At 37.6% G+C, this 25,221-nt stretch overlaps 1 protein-coding gene across 1 annotated transcript in view; it reads right to left on the reverse strand.

Moving 5' to 3' along the window:
* Window positions 1–20,612, reverse strand: part of Gmnc (geminin coiled-coil domain containing) — a 34,999-nt gene extending 14,387 nt beyond the window's left edge. Inside the window, exons 1-2 of the mRNA XM_085832199.1 lie at window positions 20,525–20,612; window positions 18,972–19,102 (exon numbers count right to left, since the gene is read on the reverse strand). Of these exons, the coding sequence (XP_085688325.1) occupies window positions 18,972–18,992 (21 nt within the window). The 5' untranslated portion in view covers window positions 18,993–19,102; window positions 20,525–20,612. The remainder of the gene's footprint in view (window positions 1–18,971; window positions 19,103–20,524) is intronic.
* Window positions 20,613–25,221: the final 4,609 nt, after the last annotated feature.

The raw sequence follows: 25,221 nt of genomic DNA on the forward strand, positions 1-25,221 counted from the left end.
CTTGCTGTTGATAGATATGGGAGTTCCTCCTTCCTTTAGGTCCCACCTGGGATCTGGGGCAATCAATGCCCTACCTCTCTGCCTCTTACTATGTGAGCACTGGTGGGAAAGCTCTGCTCAAGGAAAAGCTATCTATCTAAAGTGAAATAAGAAATGTCAGTAGTACTATGAAAGAACATTAAAAAAAATTGAAATTTACGTCACATTAACACAACACTGGAGAGGAAGCACTGTAACCCAAGCAAAGAGTTCTCGGGGTAAGGGGAAGCTCCGTGATTCAGTGCGTGGTGATAGTATGAGCCCTCAGAATCCATGCCCAGCAGCAGTAACAAAATATGTAAACAAGTCAGTAAATCAATACAGCTTTAGTCCACACACTCTACCCCCGTGCACTGAAAAATGAATAAAATAGTTATGGTGAGTAATGTATGTCAGGATATGCTCATCTAACTTTGATATAAAATAAAATTCTGCCTCACGAAAATCAATATTTTACCAGCTAGATTCCAGTGCCCACATTGTTCAAGACTTCTTGTCAGGGATGCTTGGCAGGCTAGATGACAGAAAGCCAGTGGAAAATTAACAACTTGGAAGGTGAATTGGCTGTGACTGTAGCATTTACATTTATTGAAAATACAAAAATCAGAAAGTCTAGTTCTATCAATACAACTGAACTCATTCCATTCCAGCCTTACCTGAGAAACTAAAAAAATGTTAATTGTATCACATAATGTATACCACAACTGAAAAGAATCCCCTTATTTCTTAATAACACATTAATTCAATTCAATTGCGATCACATAAAAGAAATTTAAGTCAATCAAACTTCAATTTCCTTTCCCAATTTTATTTTCCACATTTCCCTTTTTTAAGAAAAGCATAACGCCAATTTGTATCAATGGAAGCATATGCATACTTCAAAACAGTCTAAGAGAATAGACCTAGTGTTTACTGCTGTGAAAGTAACATTACTCCACTTTGGAAAACACTTTAGTGAGAATCCCAAAACCCCACCATAAACTAAGGACAAATCCAAACTCTCTGTGACTTTGAATGGGGGACACTGCAGTCTCCCTCTTTCCTTCCCTCCTCCTTCCCTCCATCCATTTCTCCTTTCTTTTCTCTCACTTTGTTTGCGTGTGTGTGTGTGTGTGTGTGTGTGTGTGTGTGTGTGCTTGTGTTTGTGTATGTGTGTATGTTTATTCCCCTCAGTGGTACTTTTAACAGACATACACATTTCAGTAGCTTCTTATCTGGGTAAGAGAGCCACAGGAGCAAGGTGATGGGGTGGTGTTGCACACCTTTGATCTCAGCACTGGAGAGGTATAGGAAGGTGGATCTCTATGCGTTTGAGGTCAGCCAGATCTACAGAGAGATTTGAGAACAGACAGGTTTACAGGGAGAAACCCTACCTTGAAAAAAACAAACAGAGAGAGAGAACATTTTTTTTTTAGCACATAAAATGTTTTTTTTCTTCCTAAAATATTGTATCATGTGAAAACTTTCATTCTTTGAATTCTCTAGTACTCTTGAATATACATCTAGATGTACATGTTGCATTTATTTATTCCTATCCATGCATCTTGAGCACTCAGTAAAGCCCAAACCTCAAAATACTTGGAGATAAATGAAAACATTCAGATGTTAGACAGGAGCCCTTATTCTGAACAACCAAATTCTCAGTAAAAACAGTCTAGTCATGTTTGATTTGTGATTCTGGAAAAATAAAAGCAGTATTTTTCCCTTTACTTACATCAGTGTTTGTGTACCAATGAATCTCTACTCCTGGGCAGAAGTTAGAGAGAAGCCTGTTCCCTAGGACTGTCTTATTGGCTCCATATTACTCGGGATAATGTATTTACCTTCAGACATGCATACCAAGAAGCCCAGTTGGCCTATACATATACATTTTACACCTGTTAATTTGCAACACTCCTTTTTTTCTTGAACTGAAACAGCAACTACTTAGAAGATACTAAAGGCAACTTGCATTCCTGCATCTATATCGGATATCTGTGATATAAGTGGTATTTCCGCAAGTGTTGTGAGCACTACTGTATGCAAAGAAGCAATTGAGTGTTTCCTCAGAAATCAAATCACTAGGAGAAAAAAAAATGTTCACTTACATTTGGGTACATAGAATAAGTTTCTAGAACCATTCCTACTCTTCCAGATGGAAAGGCAAACGAAACCAACCAATAAAAAATCTTGATCACAACTAGTTTATGACTTTGCTCACATATCAATATAATGACCACAATCGTCATTTTGTGTGCATGGTGCATTTGCACAAGTTTGACACTGGGTAGTTTCGCTTCTCACTCTCCTGTATTGAAGCAGTCTCTTGCTGTACCCAAGCTTGCTGTATTTGACAGTCTATCTACCAAGCTTGCTTGAATCATTCCTTATCCGCCTGCCTTGCGCTGGGATGACAGGGAGGCCACTGACCCGCTTTATTGAGAATATTAAGGATCCAGACTTGGTCCACACGCTCACACAGCACATACATTACACACAGAGTCATCTCCCTTGCCCCAGATAACATTTACAAAGCTGGAACAATAAGAATAGCTTCAATAAATTAGACTTTCTGCAGGATGTATTGCTACTCCTGGGAAAAAACACTGTGTTTAATTATGTTAAAATGTATGTAAACATATTCTCATAACCATAGAGGTATTAATATAGTAATGCCTTAACTGTGTTTATTGCAGGCTCCTGCGCAGCCTTGTTGTTCATCAATGCTGGGAAATAATGCACAGAAACTGCAATAGCTCTGCAGTGTTTAGTGGGCCTCGGGACATCTTATTCTTTATTTTACAACAATTTAGAGCTTTAAGATGTGATTCTAGTATCACTCATTGATAATTCTTAGCATCACGAGAAACATTTATCAAATATTCTGAATTAAATTATATTTGGATTATCATACTGTTTAATTTGGTAGAGTAACAAAAATATAGAAAGCACCATATTTTTACAAGGGGGAAACAAATAATAAATTAACATGTCTAAGCAAATAAAAGAATTCCATAATTATGACAAAAATATACAGTGGACATGAATATGTACAAAAGAAAGTAAGTGGCTGCCAGTATACAAAAATATCAAACTTACCTCTTGAGATAGGAATCCAAAGGCATGCAGAGGCTACCTGGGGTAGTTGCTCTAAGTGACAGCCTCCAATCTCAGCCTACCGCCTATAGTTAACCCTCAGCACACTCTTCTCCTGATTTCAGAACTAGCCTTGTGCCCTGACCCAAAGTGACCAAGGTAATTTATCCATGTCCATATAATTTAATGTCCACAAGCAAATGTGTATATAGTAAATGTACATACAAAGTTCAAGACTATCTTAATATTACTTTACAAAAATTGAGGGTATTATAAACATTTATTTATATATTTTTCAATAATATCTTGCAGGAATAAACCAACTAAAAGAATTTTTATGCATTCTTTCAGATTTGTTATAACTCAATAAATTTCTAAACTGTTACATTGGAGAGAGATTACATAATGCACTCACTGCTTCCTCTCTTAAAGGATATGTTCAGGTGTCTCCTATGCCTTTGTTTCTATAAACAATATATAGGCTCGTCATCCCAATACCCAGGGGGTGCAACAAAAGTTCAAGAGTTTAAAGTCATTCTTAGCTCCGGAGTGAGTCTGAGGTCTGTTTCAAATGCAAGGTAGGGAGAAAGGAAGGAAAGAGGGAGGAAGGGGAAAGGGGAGAGAGGGGGGAGAGAAACAGGGAGAGAGAGAGAGAGAGAGGGAGAAAGAGAGAGAGAGGGAGAGAGAGAGAGAGAGAGAGAGAGAGAGAGAGAGAGAGAGAGAGAGAGAGAGAGAGTTATTTCAAATCGAAACAGTGCAAAGATTTTAAGTCGCTGCTCTTAGTAGGCAGAGGTAGGCACAACCTGGCATGGTTGTCCTCTGAGAGGCCCTACCAGCAGCTGGCTGAGACAGGAGCAAATACTTACACCCAACCATTGGACTGAAGTCTGGGCCCCCAGGGTTGAATGGGGGGGAAGGATGAAAGCTGAAGGGAGAGTGACCCCACAGGAAGGCCAGCAGCCGCAAATTATCCAAACCCCAAGGAGCTTCCAGAGACTGAGCCACCAACCAGGGGCATACAGGGGCCAGTCCCAGTCCTAGGCCTCTGGCACAAATATAGCAGAGAACTGCCTGGTCTGGCCTTAGTGGAAGAAGATGTGCACTTAATCCTCATGAGACTTGAGGCCCCAGGGAAGGGGGAGGCCTGCTGGGGTTGGGGGAGAGAACCCTCTTGGAGGCAAGGGGAAGAAGGAATAGGATGAGGAATTGTGGGGGCGGGGACCAAGAGTGGGGGCAACAACTCGAATATAAATAAATAAAATAATAAAAATTGAAGAAAAAGAATAAAGGAGAGGAAAAAAAATCTAGGACAGTTTATTAAGTAAAATCCAGGCCATCAATGCTATATACTGAGACTCTGTCTCAATAAACAAATAATTAAACAAAATTTACTGATTTCTTAAAAGTACATCTTATATTTTTAATGAAAACTCCAAAATGAGTTGTACTTGATTTTTAAAGATTCCCTTCAGTTAACTAGAATCATCACTAGCAGCGGGAAGAAGTGAGGTTCTTTCCCACATTAATGCTAATTTGTTTCTTTATCCCAATGCTTTCACTTTCTCAGTCACCACTGAAATCTAACAGCAACAGCGGGCTTCCTAATTAAAGCCCGACCTTAGATAAAGTGACATCAAGCATCAAGCCTTTGTGATTTGTTACCTTAATTGCTCCTTGATTTGTCTACATCCAAGTATTTGTCTAGTTTCTCTTCACTTTTCCATTTGATATAGTAAGGAATGCCTCCTGTCTTGTGTCAAAGGCCTCTCTGGTATTCCTGACTGCAGAGTTTTAATAGTCGGCTATTTCTCCATCTCTTCAGTGTATCAGAAGTACCCGTTCTTCAGATATTTCATAGAAAACCCCATGAATCTATCTCTACATATTTCAATGTTCTTTTTTTTTCATATTTTCTACTGGTAAACTTCAATTGTGGTGGTTATATAATTTTCCCAAACCATCCACTTGTTTGCTAAAAGTCCATGGTAGCAATCACATCACAACACGCATTCTATTCATGTCTCTGCGATTTGATTCTTTCTTCTCATGCTTGCCAATTTTACTTTCTGTTGTCTTTGATTGGGATTTTGAGGGTATTATCATATCAAGCGTGGCTTTTCAAAGTTTTGCTGATTTATTTGTCTTTTGTGTCGTCCCTCGGTTGTATGCAGAACTTACAGTAGCACCATTATATAATAATATGTAATATACATAATGGGTGTTATGGTGACACCTGGGCTCACCTTCATGAGATGATCATTTTGCTCAATGACAATATGAAACACACGTGCAAAGTTCTTACTGTAACTGAAGTTTTATCAAGTTGCCCATGTACTAACAAGCAGTTTTCCTTTCTGTCATCACCTACTAAAGCTTTATATACAGAGGTCTGTGACTGTGTGTCTCTCCACAAATGCACATTCAAAAAAAATTAAGCTTTATTTTATTCATGTGTATGAGTACACTGTAGCTGTCTTCACACCAGAAGAGGGAGTTGGGTTCTATTACTGATGGTTGTGAGCCACCATGAGGATGCTGGGAATTACATTCAGGACCCCTGGAAGAGCAGAGCCATCGCACCAGCCTGTTTGAAATCTATTTTTTTTTTTTTTGCTTTTTCACAAATGCACATTTATCAAAGGATAGCAACCTACTTCATTTTTCTGACCGTTCTCGCTATCCTGAGTCTAGCTGTGAACATGAATATTGCATCTCCTTTGTCATTGTTCTACATCCAATTGTCTTTTAGATTTTCACTGCTTTTGTTTTATTCTGACTCTTATAAATTGCACACACATTTTTTTTCAAATTAAATAAAACAGCATAAATCTTTTTGGAAGATTATAATTCACTCAATGTTATAATTTGGAAAAGTGTTTACTATCTGGCATTGTACTAAAGGTTTGAGTTCATACTTTTTATAACTTTATCAGCTTAGTAAAATCTTTCTAATATCCTTAAATCAAAACAATTCGCCTATATTTTCTTTGTAATTAGACATTATTTATAATTCAAATGCATAAATATAACTGTCATTCTTTTTGAGATTATTACAATCATATATTTATATATACATATATACTTTAAAACAGCAAATTATAAACTGTTAATACTTTAAGCTATAGTTAACATAGTATCAATTCATATATTAAAAGCAAATACAAATGTACCACATAAAATGATTAACAAGTTTACACCAATGGGTGATGTATGCAGTACAACAGAAAATTACATCACTTTGAAATTAGTAAGCATTATTTTACTTCTTTTAGCATTAAAGAAAAGCTGAATGGGAAGTATGGAATTTTATGATCTGATTTTTCATCCCTCAACCTCCCCCATTAACTAACATGCCATACTAGGAACAAATGTAGTACATTTTCAAAACGACTTTGGATCATGAGAACTGAGTCCATGGTGCAGGTTTAGGTGCACACTTTGTGTTGTCACTTCAAGGATGTTGACTGATTTGTAACGGCATATGTTCACAGGTAAATGGTCAACAGCATTAGCTCCACTGCCATAAGCCATCCTCGGTCCCTTCATTCGCCTCTTTTCCCTCATTTTCTATTTCATTTTAAATATTTATGTATCGCGTTTTTCTTTCTACTGTAATTCTGCCTTTTTGGCAAAGTTAGTATTCATCATCTTGCTCACTGTCTGTTATCTATTTATTTTACTATTAGTGTTCATACTTAAGACATATTTCTACTGCTTTTTCTCTATAAATAGTATTAATATTATTTTATACATTTTATGTGCTTGTCAATCATTAATAATAGTCTATGTTATCTGTAGATTATAGCTAATAGTCTAGAATTATCTATAGTATCCAACTCAATCTTTACATCATTATAAAGTGGGCAAAATAATTAATCACAGAGGAAAAAAAGTTTCTCTGCAAATTGTGCAGATAATATTAAATGGAGCTAGCATTTTTTGAAATCAGGTAGATTCAGTTTGGGCAAAATTTGGTATGTTTTTGTGTAATTTTTTTTCAATTCCTCTAAAACTTTAGTTTTAGAAACTGAAACTATATAATGACTTGGAGATACTAAGAGAGGCATCAAGAGAAAAAACTTGAATAATTTAGTAATCTTTCTATGGGCTTTCTAGAATCCATCTCAGTTCCTCAACCCTGCCAGCCCCCATCGGATATTTTTATTTATTTACATTTCAAATGTTATCCCCTTTCCCGGTTTCCCACTATCCCATCCTCCCTCTCCCTGCTTCTATGAGGGTGTTCACCCACATTCCACCTACTCCTGTCTTCCTGCCTTGGCATTCCCCTATACTGGGGCATCAAACCTTCAAGGGCCTCTAATCCCATTGAAGCTCGACAAGGCCATCCTCTGCTACATATGCAGCTGGAGACATGGGTCCCTCCATGTCTACTGCTTGGTTGGTGGTTTAGTTCCTGGGAGCTCTAGGAGGACTGGTTAGTTGATATTGTTGTTCATCCTATGGGTTGCAAACCCCTTCAAGTTCTTTAGTCCTTTCTCTAACTCCTCCATTGGGAACCTTACGTTCAGCGTGGCCAATCACTGGTTGACTGCAAGCATCCATCTCTATATTTGTCAGGCTCTGGCAGAGCCTCTCAGGAGACAGCTATATCGGGCTCGTCAGCAAGCACTTCTTGGCATCTGCAATAGTGTCTGGGTTTGGTGTCTGCATATGGGATGGATCCCCATAATGGGATAATTTAGAAAGATTACTTGTAGATTATTAGTTTTTAACAATGCTTTCTCATGTCACAGAATCAAATGAGATTCCATTGCTCACAGGACAAATCAAATTAAGATTAAAGTGAATATCAAGAAGTGTCCAGAGCACACAGAGTAAGTTAGCGTGGCATTTTTGAAAACTGGTGTGTTGACAGAAATACCTGTATATTGAAAAATATTTATCCCCTCTTCCATTTGCAATTCATATCACAATCATTCAGAAATTAAAATGTAATTTAAATTAAAATGTGTTTATCATAACACTAAAATTCATCAAAATTTAATTAAGCTAGATATATTAATAATATTTAATCTTATGAAAGAATTTTATTTATCCATTAAAAATAACATGTAAAAGAGAAAAATCGACTATAAATTCAAAAAATAGTGAATGTGGAGGCAGGCAAGGTAAAGAAGAGATGAGATAATTAAATTAGCATCTCAAAGAATTATTAAAAATATGTAAATAATTTAAGCTAGAAATATCTCACACAGTCCTGGGACAACAAGAAGGGAAAGCTGTGTGATTTGGCAGCAAGTACAAGCTGCTGAAAACATCAGAATGGCTGCCTGAGCTTAGGAGCGTAATTTCACGTGCAGATTTATAAATCTGTAAAGATTTTATAATGATTATTTATGATCAATTCCAACTCTGACATTCTGACATTTTATACTGCCTTTGTCCATTACCACTTCCCTGTAAGCACAATTTTATTTCATACTTCTGTACATTTGACAACAATATTCTTTTATTTTTTGAGATTATAATATAAATAATTTCTCCCTTCTTTTTCTCCCCCAAAACCCTTCCATGTAACTCTTCTTGCTCTCTTTTGAATTCATGGCCTTTTTAAAAAAAAATCTGTGTTGCACACACACGCACACACACAAACACTTATTCCTAATTGCATAAATATGTCCTAAGATGTACTTGTATGTATGCTTTCATAGCTGACCTTTTGGTACTGGGTAGCCTTACATAAACATCTGCAGGTAATTAAGAAATACTGAGCGCATTATATTCTTTACAGCAAAGCAGGGTCTCCTACTAAGACAACTTGAACCATACTGCCCTCTATGGGATGTTGGCTGATTTACAGCGTTTCTATTTTTTCTTTTTCCTCCCTCTTCTATTCCCTTTCTCTCCTCACATTCTCTTCCATCCTCTGTACATTTGTTCTTAAAGACCTAGTCACAGATTGAAGAAAGAGGTAACATGAGCAAAGCATATGTGTACTCGTGGGATTTAACATAGACTACAAATGCAAGACCAAAGTAAAGCCTGAAGTTTGCACACATGCACAGGGACACTGGTTTGGATAAAATTTGTTCTACAAATCATAGACTGATATGTTGACACCGATTTTTGAGGAAATAAACAAAAGGAAAGACCACAAACGGCAGGTGATTTGATGCTCACTGTTCAAAGGCTACATGTTCTTGTGCCCCTATTTGGCCTTCCCTCTGGGAGATTTAAGTAGAGATAATTTAATGACAGATGAGGCATTAGTGAAACCACTGTGGGTTTTGTCTTAGTAACAGAGACCCTCTGAGCAGAGCACACTCACTCTTTATCTCTCTCTTTCATGATTTTTCTTTAAATTTAAATATGATTACACAATTTCACTATCCCTTCAGCCTATCCTGTACCCCTCTTCTCAAATGCATGGCCTCTGACTTCCTCTATATTGTTGTTACATAGATATTCAATATAAAGATGTAGAGACAATCTTCTTAGTCTTTACAATGTTGCTTGCTTATATCTGAGTTAATATAGAACACTTGGCATTGGATAACTAATCGGGCAGCTCTTGCTTGGAGAAGACTATTTCTCCTCCCAGAATTCCTTAGTGGTCTGTAGTTCTTTGACTAGAGTTAGAGTCCTGTGACATTACCACCTTCCACGGTATCATTTCTGTTTGTGTCGTCCATATTCAGGTCCTGTTTATAGCTCTTTCTTTAACAAGTTTTCAGGATTTTTAACCCAATGATCTCTCACTTCCCAGCTAGACTGACTCGGTGGGGTTCCAGGTTATATAATTTCTGCTCACTCCTTTCTAGATCTTCCCGGGTAATGCCGACTTCTTCTTTGTCTTCTTTTTTTGTCTTCTTCTTTGTCTTCTGCTTCCTCCTCATCCTCTGTTTCTTGTTCTTTTTTTTCTATCTTCCTTTTCCTTCAGTTTCCTCAAGTCCAGTACCGATTTGTTACAGTACCTAAGGGTTCTTTGCAATCAACATGACATTGATCCCCTTTCTATTCATAACCTAGATTTTGAGTATATACTGAATACACCACAGAACACATAATTTCATCTTAACACTTCAACTTAAGTGTGTGAAGTTGAAGGAGGCAGAATGGAGGGAGAATTATAAATTGGATGAAAGCTTGGTCTTAAAACAAAGTCGTCTCCTGTTAGAAGCAAGCATGTGTGCTACTAAGTACTCCTGTAACTTGACTTCTTCATCTCTAAAATCCTTTATTCCCACACGCTTTCTGTTTTGAAGACTAAAAGTAATACTATTTCTAAAGATTCTTAGGCATACTTATCAGGCCTTCATAGATCATGTGAAAATAATTAAATATTTAATGAAAAGTCAAATTTAACCACCTTACATCAAAACTATTAAAACCTTATTAATTATTTTGAAATAAACAAGACCACATTTTCACTTATACTCTGTGTTGTCTTTATAATCTCATGAGGATGTTTTGATATTGGACAATATAATTTTAAAGTGGTTCAAAGAATATTTTCTTCCTATCAATTATTGTCCTGTATTAAATTGTTTAGCTTCTTCAAAATCACAGTTTTATTTTTTCTCTCTCAGAAGTTCTTATTGTTTTATCTCATAAATTGGTCTTTCTTCCTATGTATGTCTTCAGAGGCCCCTAAAACAATACAGGCAATTGTCACTGCCATTGGGTGCTAAGCAAAAATATTGGGTGAATACAATAGTGAAGTACAGTATGACATATTTATATAAAATTAGTATATCCTAATAAAAGTATAACAAAATCTGTCAAAGAGGAAAGTGTACTGATGATCCAAATTGTCTGCAAGGAACCTATCACTGTGATACTAAGATGCATAACTAGACTGAGATTTAAGATGCTAATAAGATACATGATGCATGAAATCATATGTAAAATAATGCATAACATGTAGAGCTTGTATACAAAAGTTATGATGTAAATGAGGCAGACACAATATTTCTATGCTTTACCTAGTAGTGTGGTTGAGCTGCTTGTCTTTCTCCCTGCTCTAGCCCACTTCCTTTCTTGGAAGTGGATCTTTAATAATTTTCTTATATTGCTTAGAAAAAAAATCCCCATACCTTTAGTATCTGTGTACCAACATTCTGTTGCCCGAAACAGAGGTTAAGATTCATCTTTGTCAACAGAGTCAAATTGTTCCAGTACGCTTCATGATAATTATCTGTAGCCTAATGCCATGTCCCTGTGCATATTAGTTATGTGATCATATTCTGAATAAGTCTTTTGGATGTTTTATTCTGTTCTCTTCTTGTATTCTACAGTATCACATGTCAAGATTACTGTATTGCTAGAGGTATACATTCTAACCACTTTTCCAGGCAGTTTCATTTTTCAATTTATTCATTTCACTGTCAGTTTTTGCCAAAACTTTCTGAGGTTTGGTTAGGAACAAAATTAAATTTATATATTGCGTTTTCAAAAAAAAAAATCAGTGTGAAAACCTGGGTCTCATAATTGTGGGCACAATGTATCAAGTTAAGAATTACAGATTCAATGCAATCCCCATCAAAATTCCAAATCAATTCTTCAATGAATTAGAAAGTGCAATCTGCAAATTCATCTGGAATAACAAAAAACCTAGGATAGCAAAAACTCTTCTCAAGGATAAAAGAACCTCTGGTGGAATCACCATGCCGGACCTAAAGCTCTACTACAGAGCAATTGTGATAAAAACTGCATGGTACTGGTATAGTGACAGACAAATAGACCAATGGAATAGAATTGAAGACCCAGAAATGAACCCACACACCTATGGTCACTTGATCTTCGACAAGGAAGCTAAAAACATCCAGTGGAAGAAAGACAGCATTTTCAACAAATGGTGCTGGCACAACTGGTTGTTAACATGTAGAAGAATGCGAATCGATCCATTCCTATCTCCTTGTACTAAGGTCAAGTCTAAGTGGATCAAGGAACTTCACATAAAACCAGAGACACTGAAACTTATAGAGGAGAAAGTGGGGAAAAGCCTTGAAGATATGGGCACAGGGGAAAAATTCCTGAATAGAACAGTAATGGCTTGTGCTGTAAGATCGAGAATTGACAAGTGGGACCTCATGAAACTACAAAGCTTCTGCAAGGCTAAAGACACCATCAATAAGACAAAAAAACCACCAACAGATTGGGAAAGGATCTTCACCTATCCTAAATCAGATAAGGGACTAATATCCAATATATATAAAGAACTCAAGAAGGTGGACTCCAGAAAGTCAAATAACCCCATTAAAAAATGGGGCTCAGAACTGAACAAAAAATTCTCACCTGAGGAATACCGAATGGCAGAGAAACACCTGAAAAAATGTTCAACATCCTTAATCATCAGGGAAATGCAAATCAAAACAACCCTGAGATTCCACCTCACACCAGTCAGAATGGCTAAGATCAAAAATTCAGGTGACAGCAGATGCTGGCGAGGATGTGGAGAAAGAGGAACACTCCTCCATTGTTGGTGGGATTGCAAGCTTGTACAACCACTCTGGAAATCAGTCTGGCGGTTCCTCAGAAAATTGGACATAGTACTACCGGAGGATCCAGCAATACCTCTCCTGGGCATATATCCAGAAGATGTCCCAACCGGTAAAAAGGACACATGCTCCACTATGTTCATAGCAGCCCTATTTATAATAGCCAGAAGCTGGAAAGAACCCAGATGTCCCTCAACAGAGGAATGGATACAGAAATTATGGTACATTTACACAATGGAGTACTACTCAGCTATTAAAAAGAATTAATTTATGAAATTCCTAGCCAAATGGATGGACCTGGAGGGCATCATCTTGAGTGAAGTAACACAATCACAAAAGAACTCATACAATATGTATTCATTGATAAGTGGATATTAGCCCAAAACTTAGGATACCCAAGATATAAGATACAATTTGATAAACGCATGAAACTCAAGAAGAATGAAGACCAAAGTGTGGACACTGTGCACCTTCATAGAATTGGGAACAAAACACCCAGGGAAGGAGTTACAGAGACAAAGTTCGTAGCTGTGATGAAAGGATGGACCATTTAGAGACTGCTGTATCCAGGGATCCGTCCCATAATCAGCTTCTAAACGCTGACACCATTGCATACACTAGCAAGATTTTGCTGAAAGGACCCAAATATAGCTGTCTCTTGTGAGACGATGCCGGGGCCTAGCAAACACAGGAGTGGATGTTCACAGTCAGCTATTGGATGTATCACAGGGCTCCCAATGGAGAAGCTAGAGAAAGTACCCAAGGAGCTAAAGGGATCTGCAACCCTATTGTTGGAACAACATGATGTACTAACCAGAACCCCGGAGCTCTTGTCTCTAGCTGCATATGTATCGAAAGATGGCCTAGTCGGCCATCATTGGAAAGAGAGGCCCATTGGACTTGCAAACTTTATATGCCCCAATATAGGGGAATGCCAGGGCCAAAAGAATGGGAATGGGTGGGTAGGGAAGTGGGGGGCGCTATGGGGGACTTTTGGGATAGCATTGGAAATGTAATTGAGGAAAATATGTAATAAAAATATTAAAAATCAAAAAAATAAATAAATAAAAAGAATTATTAATGAAGCAGGTCAGCATGAAGATTGCCCTAGTATTTTCTTACCACTATGATCCAATGTACTGGTTAGTTTTGTGTCAACTTGACACAACTGGAGTTATCACAGAGAAAGAATCTTCAGTTGAGGAAATGCCTCCATGAGATCCAACTGTAAGGCATTTTCTCAATTAGTGATCAAGGGGGAAAGGCCCCTTGTGGGTGGGACCATCTCTGGGCTGGTAGTCTTGGGTTCTATAAGAGAGCAGGCTGAGCAAGCCAGGGGAAGCAAGCCAGTAAAGAACATCCCTCCATGGCCTCTGCATCAGCTCCTGCTTCCTGACCTGCTTAAGTTCCAGTCCTGACTTCCTTGGTGATGAATATCAGTATGGAAGTGTAAGCCAAATAAACCCTTTCCTCCCCAACTTGCTTCTTGGTCATGATGTTTGTGCAGGAATAGAAACCCTGACTAAGACACCCAAATACTTTATTGAACATGTAGTGGTGGAAAGTTTTATTTATTAACACAACTTCAGAGAATTCATCTTATGGTCATATGTTCCCCAAGCTTGGACAGAACATCATGACTAAGGATATTATGACAGGAAAGGGCTGTTTAGCACAATGATAGAAACAGAGATAAAAGTAAGACAGGAAGGAGCCAGAGGGACAATCCCAAGAGGACTTGATCTCACTGACTTACGTTCATCCAAGTAGAACCCAAACCCTAAAGTTTCCAGAAATCCCTAAAATATTACCCTAAGCTTTAAGAAAAGAGTCCTACGAGGTGTTTCATATTTAAATCAGAATCTGATGGGTTGGGGATGTTATATGTAAAGCTATATGACAAGGTAGGGAAGACGTTTGAAGTGACATATTTTAGGAGAAAGCTGAAGAGTTTACTTGATAAGTTTAGTTTTCTCTGTAAAGTAGAAGATAGTGCAACAACTGATAGATAAAAGTAGCTGTGTGAACAGCTAGAAAGGTCAAAAAGTGGCACAAAGGGAAGAGAAAGGGACATGATCATCTGTCAAAACAATAAGATACAGATGTATGGAACTAAGTGTTATCACGATGAGGCAGACAGACATAAGACAAGTGTTAGGATGGGTTTGTGTTGGAGGATTTTCCTCAGAAGAGTGAGATCCTAACTCAGAATATGTCAGGACAGGTGACTATCCATGGGAGGCCTCACCTTCCTTCTCTGAGGAGAAGAGGATGAGAGGTGAGGGAGGGGATGTGAGAGGAAGGGACCTGCAGGAGAGGACAGAGGGGATCTGGATGTAAAATAAATAACTTAATTAGGAATCTCTCTCTCTCTCTCTCTCTCTCTCTCTCTCTCTCTCTCACACACACACACACACACACACACACACACACACACAGAGTCATCTTCAGTGAGCTGTTGCATCCTTCAGACACTAGAGAGGGCTTGCTGAAGACAGTTCTAATTCTCAAAAGGGAAGCAAAGAACAACTCCATTAACAGGATTGATCATTCTAGGTAAGGAAAGGCAGTTCCATTGTGCATTTTAAAGCACACAAAAATAGAGTGAATGTTGCAAAAACTGGAGTGGGAATGTTTATTTTGTATGACCTTGCAATATGACGCTCAGTCAACTTGCTTTAAACTTAGTCATGGCTGCACACACTTGCAATTCCTGTACTAGAGAAATAAGAACAAGGACATTGTGGGTTCAATGTTAATCTCAGCTATGGAATAAGTTTAAGGCCAGCCTGGGTTACATGAGACCTGACTCAAAAACAACAAGCAAATAAACAACATAAAAAGAGAGAGACTAATACATCAATCTTCTCTAAAGACTGGTCAGATCTAGAACATTCTGTTTTCTACCTTTAGATTTGTGAATGAAAGGCATTTTTAGGAAATAAAACTCAGAATATATGCAAATATAAGAATAAGATTTAGTATTTTTTTAGGTCTTGGAATTTTATCCTACTGATGACCTGAAATCCACTGACTAGTGGAAACTTGGCTGGTTCATAACTTGGTATTTCAAATAGTGTTGTGATAAAGCCAGATATGCAGTTATCTCTATTATGAAGGAAAATCTGTAAAAACAAAACAAAAACAAAAACAAACAAAAAAAAACTGCTGGGCAGGATGGGCAAGACAAGTGTTTGGATAGATTTGAGTCGGAGGGTTTTTCTCAGAAGATGTCAGGGCAGGTTGATATCCCCTTCCTTCTCTGAGGAGAAGAAGATGAGAGGTGGGTGGTGGGGGAGAAGACAAAATAAGAAGGGAACACTAGTATTATTGGTAGATATATAAATTTCACACTCACTATATAAATTAGCATAGAAATCCTTAAAAATCGTAGGCTAGAACAATCATATGATCCAGTAGAATCCAATACAACTTCCAACATGGTCATTTGACCTTTGACCTATATCTCTAGATTTCAGTTTTAAAATGTACAATATGTAAACAATAATAACAATTTTATTTTACTCTGGATTTTACTGGCTGTGAAATATATGCATATAAATGTATATGAAAATCAATATCTGTGTATATGTGGTGTGTGTGTGTGTGTGTGTGTGTGTGTGTGTGTGTGAATTTGGGTGTCTTCTTTATAACCTTCAATGTAGGCTCTTCTGGCAACACATAATGTAGGCATAGACCCATCAAGGAGAACTGAGATTCAAGTCTACTGAATCTTGAGTGGGAAGACTTGTAGGGAAAGTTCTAAGACCATTTTTTTCAACTAGATAATATGATATTTTAATAAACCTTCTATTGTAACATGGATGGAGCAGAGGGAATGAAGCAGACCCAGGTCACTAGAGTAGGCTCTAATGACTGTGTGGCTACTGTGCTTTCCCCCAAAATGTGTACCTTTGGCAAAAGCTAAACACTAAACAAAATAAATAAACACCCCTGAGTCTCACAATCATATCAACATGAAATGTATAATTTATACTATTTCCTGGAATTTCAAAATCCCAATTTGAATTACTATTCATAATTCTAATGGGGACTCAGTGGGCTTAGAGTTTGATTCCTATTACACTCTATCAACAGGATGTTCAACCATTAGATTTCCTTGTTAATGTCATTTTGGTCAAATGGTCAATTTGTACATTCTTCAAATACTCTATTTTCTTGAATGATATCTTTGATCGCATCACCTCATCATTGGTATAAAGTCCTATAACATCTTGTCTTTACTTTACTGCTTTACTGGATTCAAAGATTAATATTTAATCTATAGTAAATTACTGGATTTTTGTTTGTTTGTTTGTTTTTCGAGACAGGGTTTCTCTGTGTAGCCCTGGCTCTCCTGGAACTCACTCTGTAGACCAGGCTGGCCTGGAACTCAGAAATCCACCTGCCTCTGCCTCCCAAGTGCTGGGATTAAAGGCGTGTGCCACCACTGCCTGACTTAAATTACTGGATTTTTAACAACTTTAGAAATCAATATGATGAATTAAAACACATTCAAACTCCATGATTAAATGTCTAAACAATAAATTCATTTAAAAAGAAAAGTTACAATGGACATTATAAAATATGTAGAACTATAGAAAAAGATGGATTTTTCATCAAAATTTGTTAGGAATAAATATATTAAAAGTGCTTTATAGATTTAAAATAGTGAGAAGAGCTGGGGCTGTTGCTTGGTGATACAGCATTTGCCTAACATGAAATCATTTTCACTTCCTGACAAACAAACAAAATCCTCAAAAAACCCTGGGAAACAAAAATTGAAATTTTACCTTATTATTTAATCTACAAAGCTAGGAGAAAAATGTTGAAAGTAGGAAAAGAAAGAAAAGATTGGTGACAGAATAGGAGTCATTGTAATGAAGAACTGAAAAATGCTGAGCTCATCAGAAAATGTCTTTAATTAGTTTTTAATAAATCTATTCAATAGGCATTCATGTAATTATCTGGTAATGATAAGAAAGAATGTTAAACTGTCTGAGATACTGAGATAAGTATGAAATTACAGTTACTTTAATAAAAATGTATAAGCACTTTGAATTTATGAATGCATATAACTTTGAACATTTTCTTGTTAATATTTTAGAAATATTGATATTTAAAGTGTTAATTATGGAGCTGGAGAGATGGCTCAGCTATTGAAAGCACTCCCTGTGCTTGCAGAGCAGTATGCTCAGTGCCCAGCATTCCTGCTAAGCACCTCACAAATCCTCATGGCTCCAGTTTTAAGGGACCTAAAACTCTCCTTTGGCCTCCATGGACACACATATGCAGTGCTCACATTCACACATGCTCATACGTGCACAAAAATGTGAAAACCTACTTGAAAATAATAATGATACACTGTGCTCTTGTGTTTTCATTAATGAGTGTTTAATTCTACTTACAAAACCTCAATGATCTTATTTCATTGACATTAATGGTAAAGAGAGAAACTTCACATATGAGGTGTGTGACGAAGCTAAAGCAACACCCAGGTGAAATCTGATGAGAACTGCCTTAGATATCGCAGGGTGGGATGGTACCCAAGGGGTCAGACCCCCTCCTCTAAGGAGAACCGGAGGGGACGATGGGGGGGGGGAGTTTTGTAAAGGTTGGACTGGGAGGAGAGGAGTGTGTGTGTGGTGGAGCTGTGATGGGGATGTAAAGTGAATAAAAAATAAATTATAAAAAAAAAAGAATTACCTTAACAAGGAAGACACATTACTCAAGCTCCCTGTAATGATAGCTGCAAAGTTCTAACATCGGGAAAACGTTGCCTTTGTCTGTGTGATGTCACTCCATCCTTACCACCCATGGTTTAGAGAAGAATTTGAAGGATATCAGTACTCTCTGACTTCTAGCTGTTTCCTTCGTGCTTGCTCTAAACTTCACAAAATTCTGTTACCTTTTCTGGCTGTGCAGTATTGACTTGTAGAGTCGCTTTCAGAACGTTTTTCAAATATCCCTGATCTTAGGCTTGACCTAGGCTCTGCAGTTCGCTCACACAGGGCGCTACACTTTAGGACCCAGACCTTGAGTGTACCACCCTCTTTGCAGCAATGGCTCCCAATGGAGAGCTGCTCCACTTGAGCATCAGGCATCTGGTCCTGCCTACCCTTCTGCTTCGCTGTGCATTCTCACTGATCCATTCTAATTAGACAGACAGCAAACTCGGCATATTCTGTGTACCAACAACCGGCTTCTAATATACTCGTGTTCACGCTTTTTCTGACACTCACACTTTATTAACACATGCTGGTTTGGCATTATTAACGTTTCTCTCCCTCTTCTGCCAGAAAGAGCCTCTGAGTCAGTCCTCAGCATTTCTTGTTTCTGCCTCTTTCTAACCGGTCTTACTGGCACCACGTTGGCCACGAGCCCATCACTAACCTGGAACACAGCATCTTCCATAGCCTCTCGTTGCCCAGTCCGTGATTCTCATCACTGCTCAGTTTTTGTCAAGCATCATGCTCATCTGTGAGCTCACATGAACGCCTTCTTCAGCGAGTCACTTTTTCTTACTGCAAAAAACGCTAAAAGATTTTAAGAGCTCTCAAAATCAGTCTCCCGTGTCTAATCAATGTAATTTCCCATGTCTAATCTGCACCTCTTTATGTTCCTGGTTATAATATTCACAATAAGTGAAATCTCACTGTACATTAATCACACTGAAAGTAAATTGTAAAGACCTCCCACTATGACCTTGCAAATAAGTCTTTTGCTATGGAAACAAGATTATAGTTTGGGTCAATTAAATTTTCTTTTATTAAAACACATTCAAATAAGAATGTAAGAAAGATTAAACTGAAAGAGTAAGTTTATTAATTTATACTTTTATTTTTGGTTTAAAAAGAATTATTTCTTGCTTAGTGACAGTCATAAAATATATTTTTTTTATGATGGCAAATTGTGTTTAAAAACAAACCTTTGGCTCTGATTGTTAACCAGTTTGCCCCACAGGGGGTAGTGAAGAGGCTTTGTGCAGCTTGTCTAATATTATCCTAAAGGGTTATTAAGAAAATTGCCTGTAACTTGTACCGATCTGTGGTTTCTGCAATTTCCCATTGACTTATGTCTTTTAATTCCCTGGTTATACACCATATCAGTTGTTTCTTAATTCACTTTAAGCCACATATCATTATGTCTGTTACTCAGAAGCCCCAAGTCCCTAGCCACCCTCAATGGTTATTTAATATGATAGCGGAGATTATGTAATCGACAATGAAACTGGATCGCAAGCTGAGCTTTAAGATGTAAGGGACAGTAGACTATTCTCAGATTGCTTCATGAAAGGATTTACAATAATAGCAACAAAATCACAAGTCTTAAAATTAGCATTATTTAAGTAGCTAGTTTCCTATCTATATTTAATTTTCTGGGTTCTTAAGTTTTATATTTTACCTACTGCTTCTGCTTTCTCCTGTGTTTATATCCACATTCCTGGTCCCATACATGTCATCAATGAAGATCATTCTTTCTAACTGCTATAATATATTCATGAATATAAACTCAAAATAAAATATTGTAACATGTAAATATAACCTTTTTTAAAGTTGAGAAATGTATTCCTCATAGTCATACTAGGTTTAAAAAAAAATAATGCTGCCAAATTCTGGTAGCAAAATTCAATATTATTCGATGCTGTTATTATTAGTGTTATTCCTTCAATAAAAGCTGTATTGATAAGCTTGGTACAGCATGCATATGTGAATGTACATTTGCTCAAAGTATTCATCAACTTTCCCTTTATATTGAATAGGCACATTTAAAGCCATATATACATTTTCAAAATATTAGGGGCTTTTTTGTGTGCAGTCAATAACAACTAAAACAATTCCAGAAAGTTTTCATTTCTCCCCCACACATTGTGTGACAACTATTTCCCAGAGAGATTGCCCAGACCTGCAAATACATACATGTAAGTTTATATGTAGCACTCTTACCTTGAGATGAAATTTCTTAGCCAGAATCGTGCACCACTGTCTCTAACATTTAACATCTCATTACTCTCTGGAAACCTCACTACTACCCATAAATGTGTTCCGCTGGCTCGTAAACAATTATATCATCAGTCCCCTCCGTCTGTAACAAGAGACCTTAACCACAGAACTGGGAAATAAAAGGAAGACTTGTGCCAGGAGCAATATTGATGCCAAAAACCTGCCTTGCAATGATTGGCTGAATGGGCCAACCAGTTGAGTTTCATTCACCACACTGGACTCTTGAGTTAACCCACAAGCATTTTTTTTTTCATTTTCTCTATTTTTTTTTTCCTTTTCCAAGGTCCCCTTTGATTTCATGCTGGCTTTTTAAATTGAGGATAAAGTTAATTCACTTAACAATGCCACAGCTGGAATTAAGTATGCCTCTTTTACTGCTGGGCTGAGCGGCTGTACAGCCTGGTTGTGTCTTATTGGATGCCCAACACCCTTGACGGCTGTTGCTGACTGAGTGGTGCCTCTAGCGACAGGAAAGAAGTTAACTAATTATGAACATATGGTTTGGCAGGCACCTTGTTAGCTTGCTGCTGCGTAGGTGTTTGGAAGCAGGAGAAGGGGAAACTTTGAGGTAGAAGGTGCGGTTAAAAGTCCCACTGATAAGCCTGGGGGAGATTTGACTGATCCTAATCTATTCTTTTTGTCAGGAGTCAGCGTGCTTCTGGCAGCAACAGCTTGGTAATAACAGAGATTTGTGGCCCTTAAGCTCTTGTGGTGATAGCCGGCACACGACCAGACCAGTCAACTGGCTGCTTAAAAGGCCTCGCATTAATTGGCCATAGTGGTGAGAACAGAAATGAGAAGTTAGGTCAAGGTAGAACACATGGTCTACCTGAAATGGCTCACCATGATCGGCTGCACAGATGTCGTCCTTTATTGATGTGATCCACAGTAGAGGAATAAGAGAATCCTTGGGGAATGGGCTGCAAGAAAGCGTGTATAAGAGCAGCAAGTGCGGCCTCTGTGTGCAAATTACCTCGAGGAAAACACAGGTGTATGCAGAATTGGAAGAAGAGTTATCACATTGCTTGTGGGTTATCAGATTAAAAAAAAAAAACAACTGAGTGCACTTTATAGAAAGGAAAAAATTAAAAACTAAACAGAGAGTACTGTAGAATTGAAAAATTCTGTGACTTTTACAAATATATCAGATAAAATAGTGTTCATTCATACTCAGTGATCAACAGCAAGTCATATGAAATAGGATATTTTCTCATAACTATGTCTACGTATATGCAACAGACTTGTTTCATTATATTTTCTTTTGTTATTTGTATGTGTGAACATGTATGTCTGTTTGTGTGTGTGTGTGTCTCAATGGATTTGTGCATGTGGTGCAGGCGCCAATGAGGCCAGAGGCATCAATTGCCTCTGGATTTGGAGTTACAGTGATTGTGAGCTTGCTGGACAGCTGGATGCTGGTGCTGGGAACAGAACTCTGGTCCTTTACAAGAGTAGTATGTGCCTGTAAGGACCAAGCCAGTAACTAGTTCCTAGTATTTATGATTTAAGCACAAACATTTAAACATTTCACTACATTGTTTGTTGTAATATAAAGGTTTCCACTTAATATGGGCCACAATGAACTTTTTATTTTTATCAATAGGCTCAGTTTTATCTAAATTTTACAACTTTCTAAGACTAAATTTCTTCCTGTCTCTCTGTCTTCTGTCTCTGTGTCTGTCTCTGTCTGTCTCTGTCTGTCTGTCTGTCTGTCTGTCTGTCTGTCTGTCTCTCTCTCTCTCTCTCTCTCTCGCTTTGGTGTGAGACAGGTTCTTCTGGCTATATACCCATAAATTCCTTACCCATCCTCATGAGTTCTGAGATTATAGTCCTGTATGTTCTCCACAGAAGCATGTTGTTCTCTGAGAGGTTCCACTCAGTAGCTAAATCAAACAGATACAGACACCCACAACCAAACAGTGGATCAAGCTTGGAAACTGTTATGGATGAATAGGAGGAAGGATGCAGGCCTGGAGGGATAGGAACGTCACAGGAAGGCCTAGGCCTTCCCGCACATATGCAGTAGATGGGCAGCTTGGTCTTTAGGTGGGTCCTGAACACCTGGAGCAAAGGATATTCCAAAAGGTATTGTCTGTATGTGAGATATGTTCTTCTAGCTGAGCTGCCTTCTCTAGTCTCAGTGGGAGAGGATGTGCCTAGCCTTTCTGAGACTTGAAGAGCCACAGTGGAGGGATATCCAAGGGGGCCTAACCTTTCAGAGGAGGGGGAGGGAGATAGGAGTAAGGTGCAGCAGGGGGTGGCTGATAGGGAGGCTCTGAGTGAGATATAAAGTGAATTCGTTAAAAAAAATTAAAAAAGAAAAGAAAAAGGAAAGGAAAACTCAGGTTCATTATTTTTTGCCATGACTAAAAAGCAATAATTATTTCATCTCCTGTTTCCACTGGACAATTTAAAGTATATTTGACTCTACCCACAATTGCCCATGTACATGACTTCATTCTAGTTATATCACTTAGCTAAGGGATAGAGAATCCTCCATGCATGTGGGCTTCAGGTTAAACGAGTGACTGAGTCTAGTTCCTAACTGTGACTCTGATACTAATTAGCTACATGACCTTGATCAAGATGCTTAACTTTTCAAAGTTTGAAATTTATCTCCATAGAATAAGAACATGATATACTGAGTTCTTTAAGGATGTTATAATAAAAGATGCAGAGTGTCAATCAAATGCAAGCACCTGAATCTTAAAGTATAATAGAAATTGTGTCCGAGATAGGGTTTTGTGTTTCAATTACTAAGAACATAGCTGAAGTCTTTTACATGTAGAACAAATTCTTGAAGGAAGAATAGTTGAAAATACAAATGCCAGTGTACTTGTGTTTCCATAATCCACATGTAATATGCACAATATGATCACAGTGGGTTCTCACAAAATTGGTTCAAATTCAGACATCTCAGCAATAAGTGGCTGGTTTCAGGGAACTGAGTTATACAATCAATAATAAAACCATTCAGTTGTGGAAGACTCAAGCAATCAATGACTACGTATCTGACATTGTCAAAGCCTGGACTTTCTGATTTTGTATAGAGAGTACCTCGTTACCAGCACTCAGTAAGGCTGCACTGGAGAATGACAGTAAGACTGGCCAATCTTCAGACAGTGCAGACTCAGGCAGCCACATAGCAGGAAAGTCTCTTTCTCAGATACTGAAGTGTGGACAGAGCCTGGGGACATGGCTTAGCCAGTAAGACCACTTGCTGAAGAAGCAGGAGAATCATCAGAATTTAAAAATAAATTTAAAAAGCAACACCCTTATAAAAAGACAGGTACGGCTGAACTCAGGGATTGGAACCCCAGTACTGTAGTGAGTAAAGACAGGAGGAGAACTGGGGCCTGATAAAACTGTTTCCTGATTTAGTTCTGTCTGAACAGTCTGAACAATAAGAGCAACCTCTGATGTCTGCATCTCTTCATGTTAGATGGAGAGCTTCACCTCCATCTCCATATAAGCCATTGGCTTGTGAAATTTTGCCACCAATGAATATATATATATATATATGTGTGTGTATGTATATGTAAACATATATATGTATTTATATATATACATATATATCAGAAGCCATATTTTCTGCTTTTATTAATTTATATTAAAATTTTTGAGAATTTTATACATGAGTTCTAATTTTACATACTTTCCATTCCACTCTCTCCCTATCATCTCTTCCTGTATACTTGACTACCTCTCAATTTCATAGTCTCTCTTTTAATAATTATTGTCACACACACACACACACACACACACACACACACAACACCACACACAAAGAGGAATCATTGACAGGAGTCACCTACATTACTTCATAGATTACAATATGTGCTTTAGTACATGTGATCATTTAAGATTAAATTTCTAGCTATTTCAATGTCAAAGGAGCTTTTATTCTAATTTTTAAAATCAATTTTATTATTCTTTTAGTTACAGTGGAGTTAAGTGACTGGAAAAGTTGAGTGTGTGTATGCATGTGCATATATGTATGTATACATACATATATATGTAGATATACATTAATCACAGATAACTAATAAATTAGTCATATTCAATAGTATATAGATTGTATTGAATATAATTATATGTATTATATTTAATATATATGTGTGTGTGTTTATATATGAGTCAACATGTGAAAGGCCTCTTGGTGGCAATGGCTAATATCAGAAAGATGGGGTACAGTTCCTGTAGCCCCAAGCCAAGATGTGCAAGTGGAAATCTGCTGCCTCTACCAAGAATGTCTTCTTTAGTTTGGCAAAGTCCCTACTCTCCTATTGTCTAAAGTGATTTTCTCAAAGCACCTCACTTTCTGAAAAATTCCAAAATTACCACTCCCTGCACACTTTGTTTACTATTTTCCTCTCAAAATGTATGGATATATAGTTAGTAGAAATTGACAGCTTTCTAAATATTTTGCTTTTTGTTTTCTTGCATCAGGAAGCTGTCCCTGAGGCATGCCTGATGATAGACCCTTGTTATTTTTGTTATTTGGCAGGATGAGGCCAAAGAATTAGAAGTCCAAAGTCAGTATTGTCACTGTAGCAAGGTGCTGTGTTAAAATGAAAAAAACTAAAATAAAATGAAAAGTGTACCTCCTCTTCTGTCCTAATACCTATAATACTGACCTT

This window comes from Mus caroli, unplaced genomic scaffold (assembly GCF_978045245.1).
Source record: "Mus caroli unplaced genomic scaffold, Mus_caroli_1 scaffold_17, whole genome shotgun sequence".
NCBI classification, from domain to species: Eukaryota; Metazoa; Chordata; class Mammalia; order Rodentia; family Muridae; genus Mus; species Mus caroli.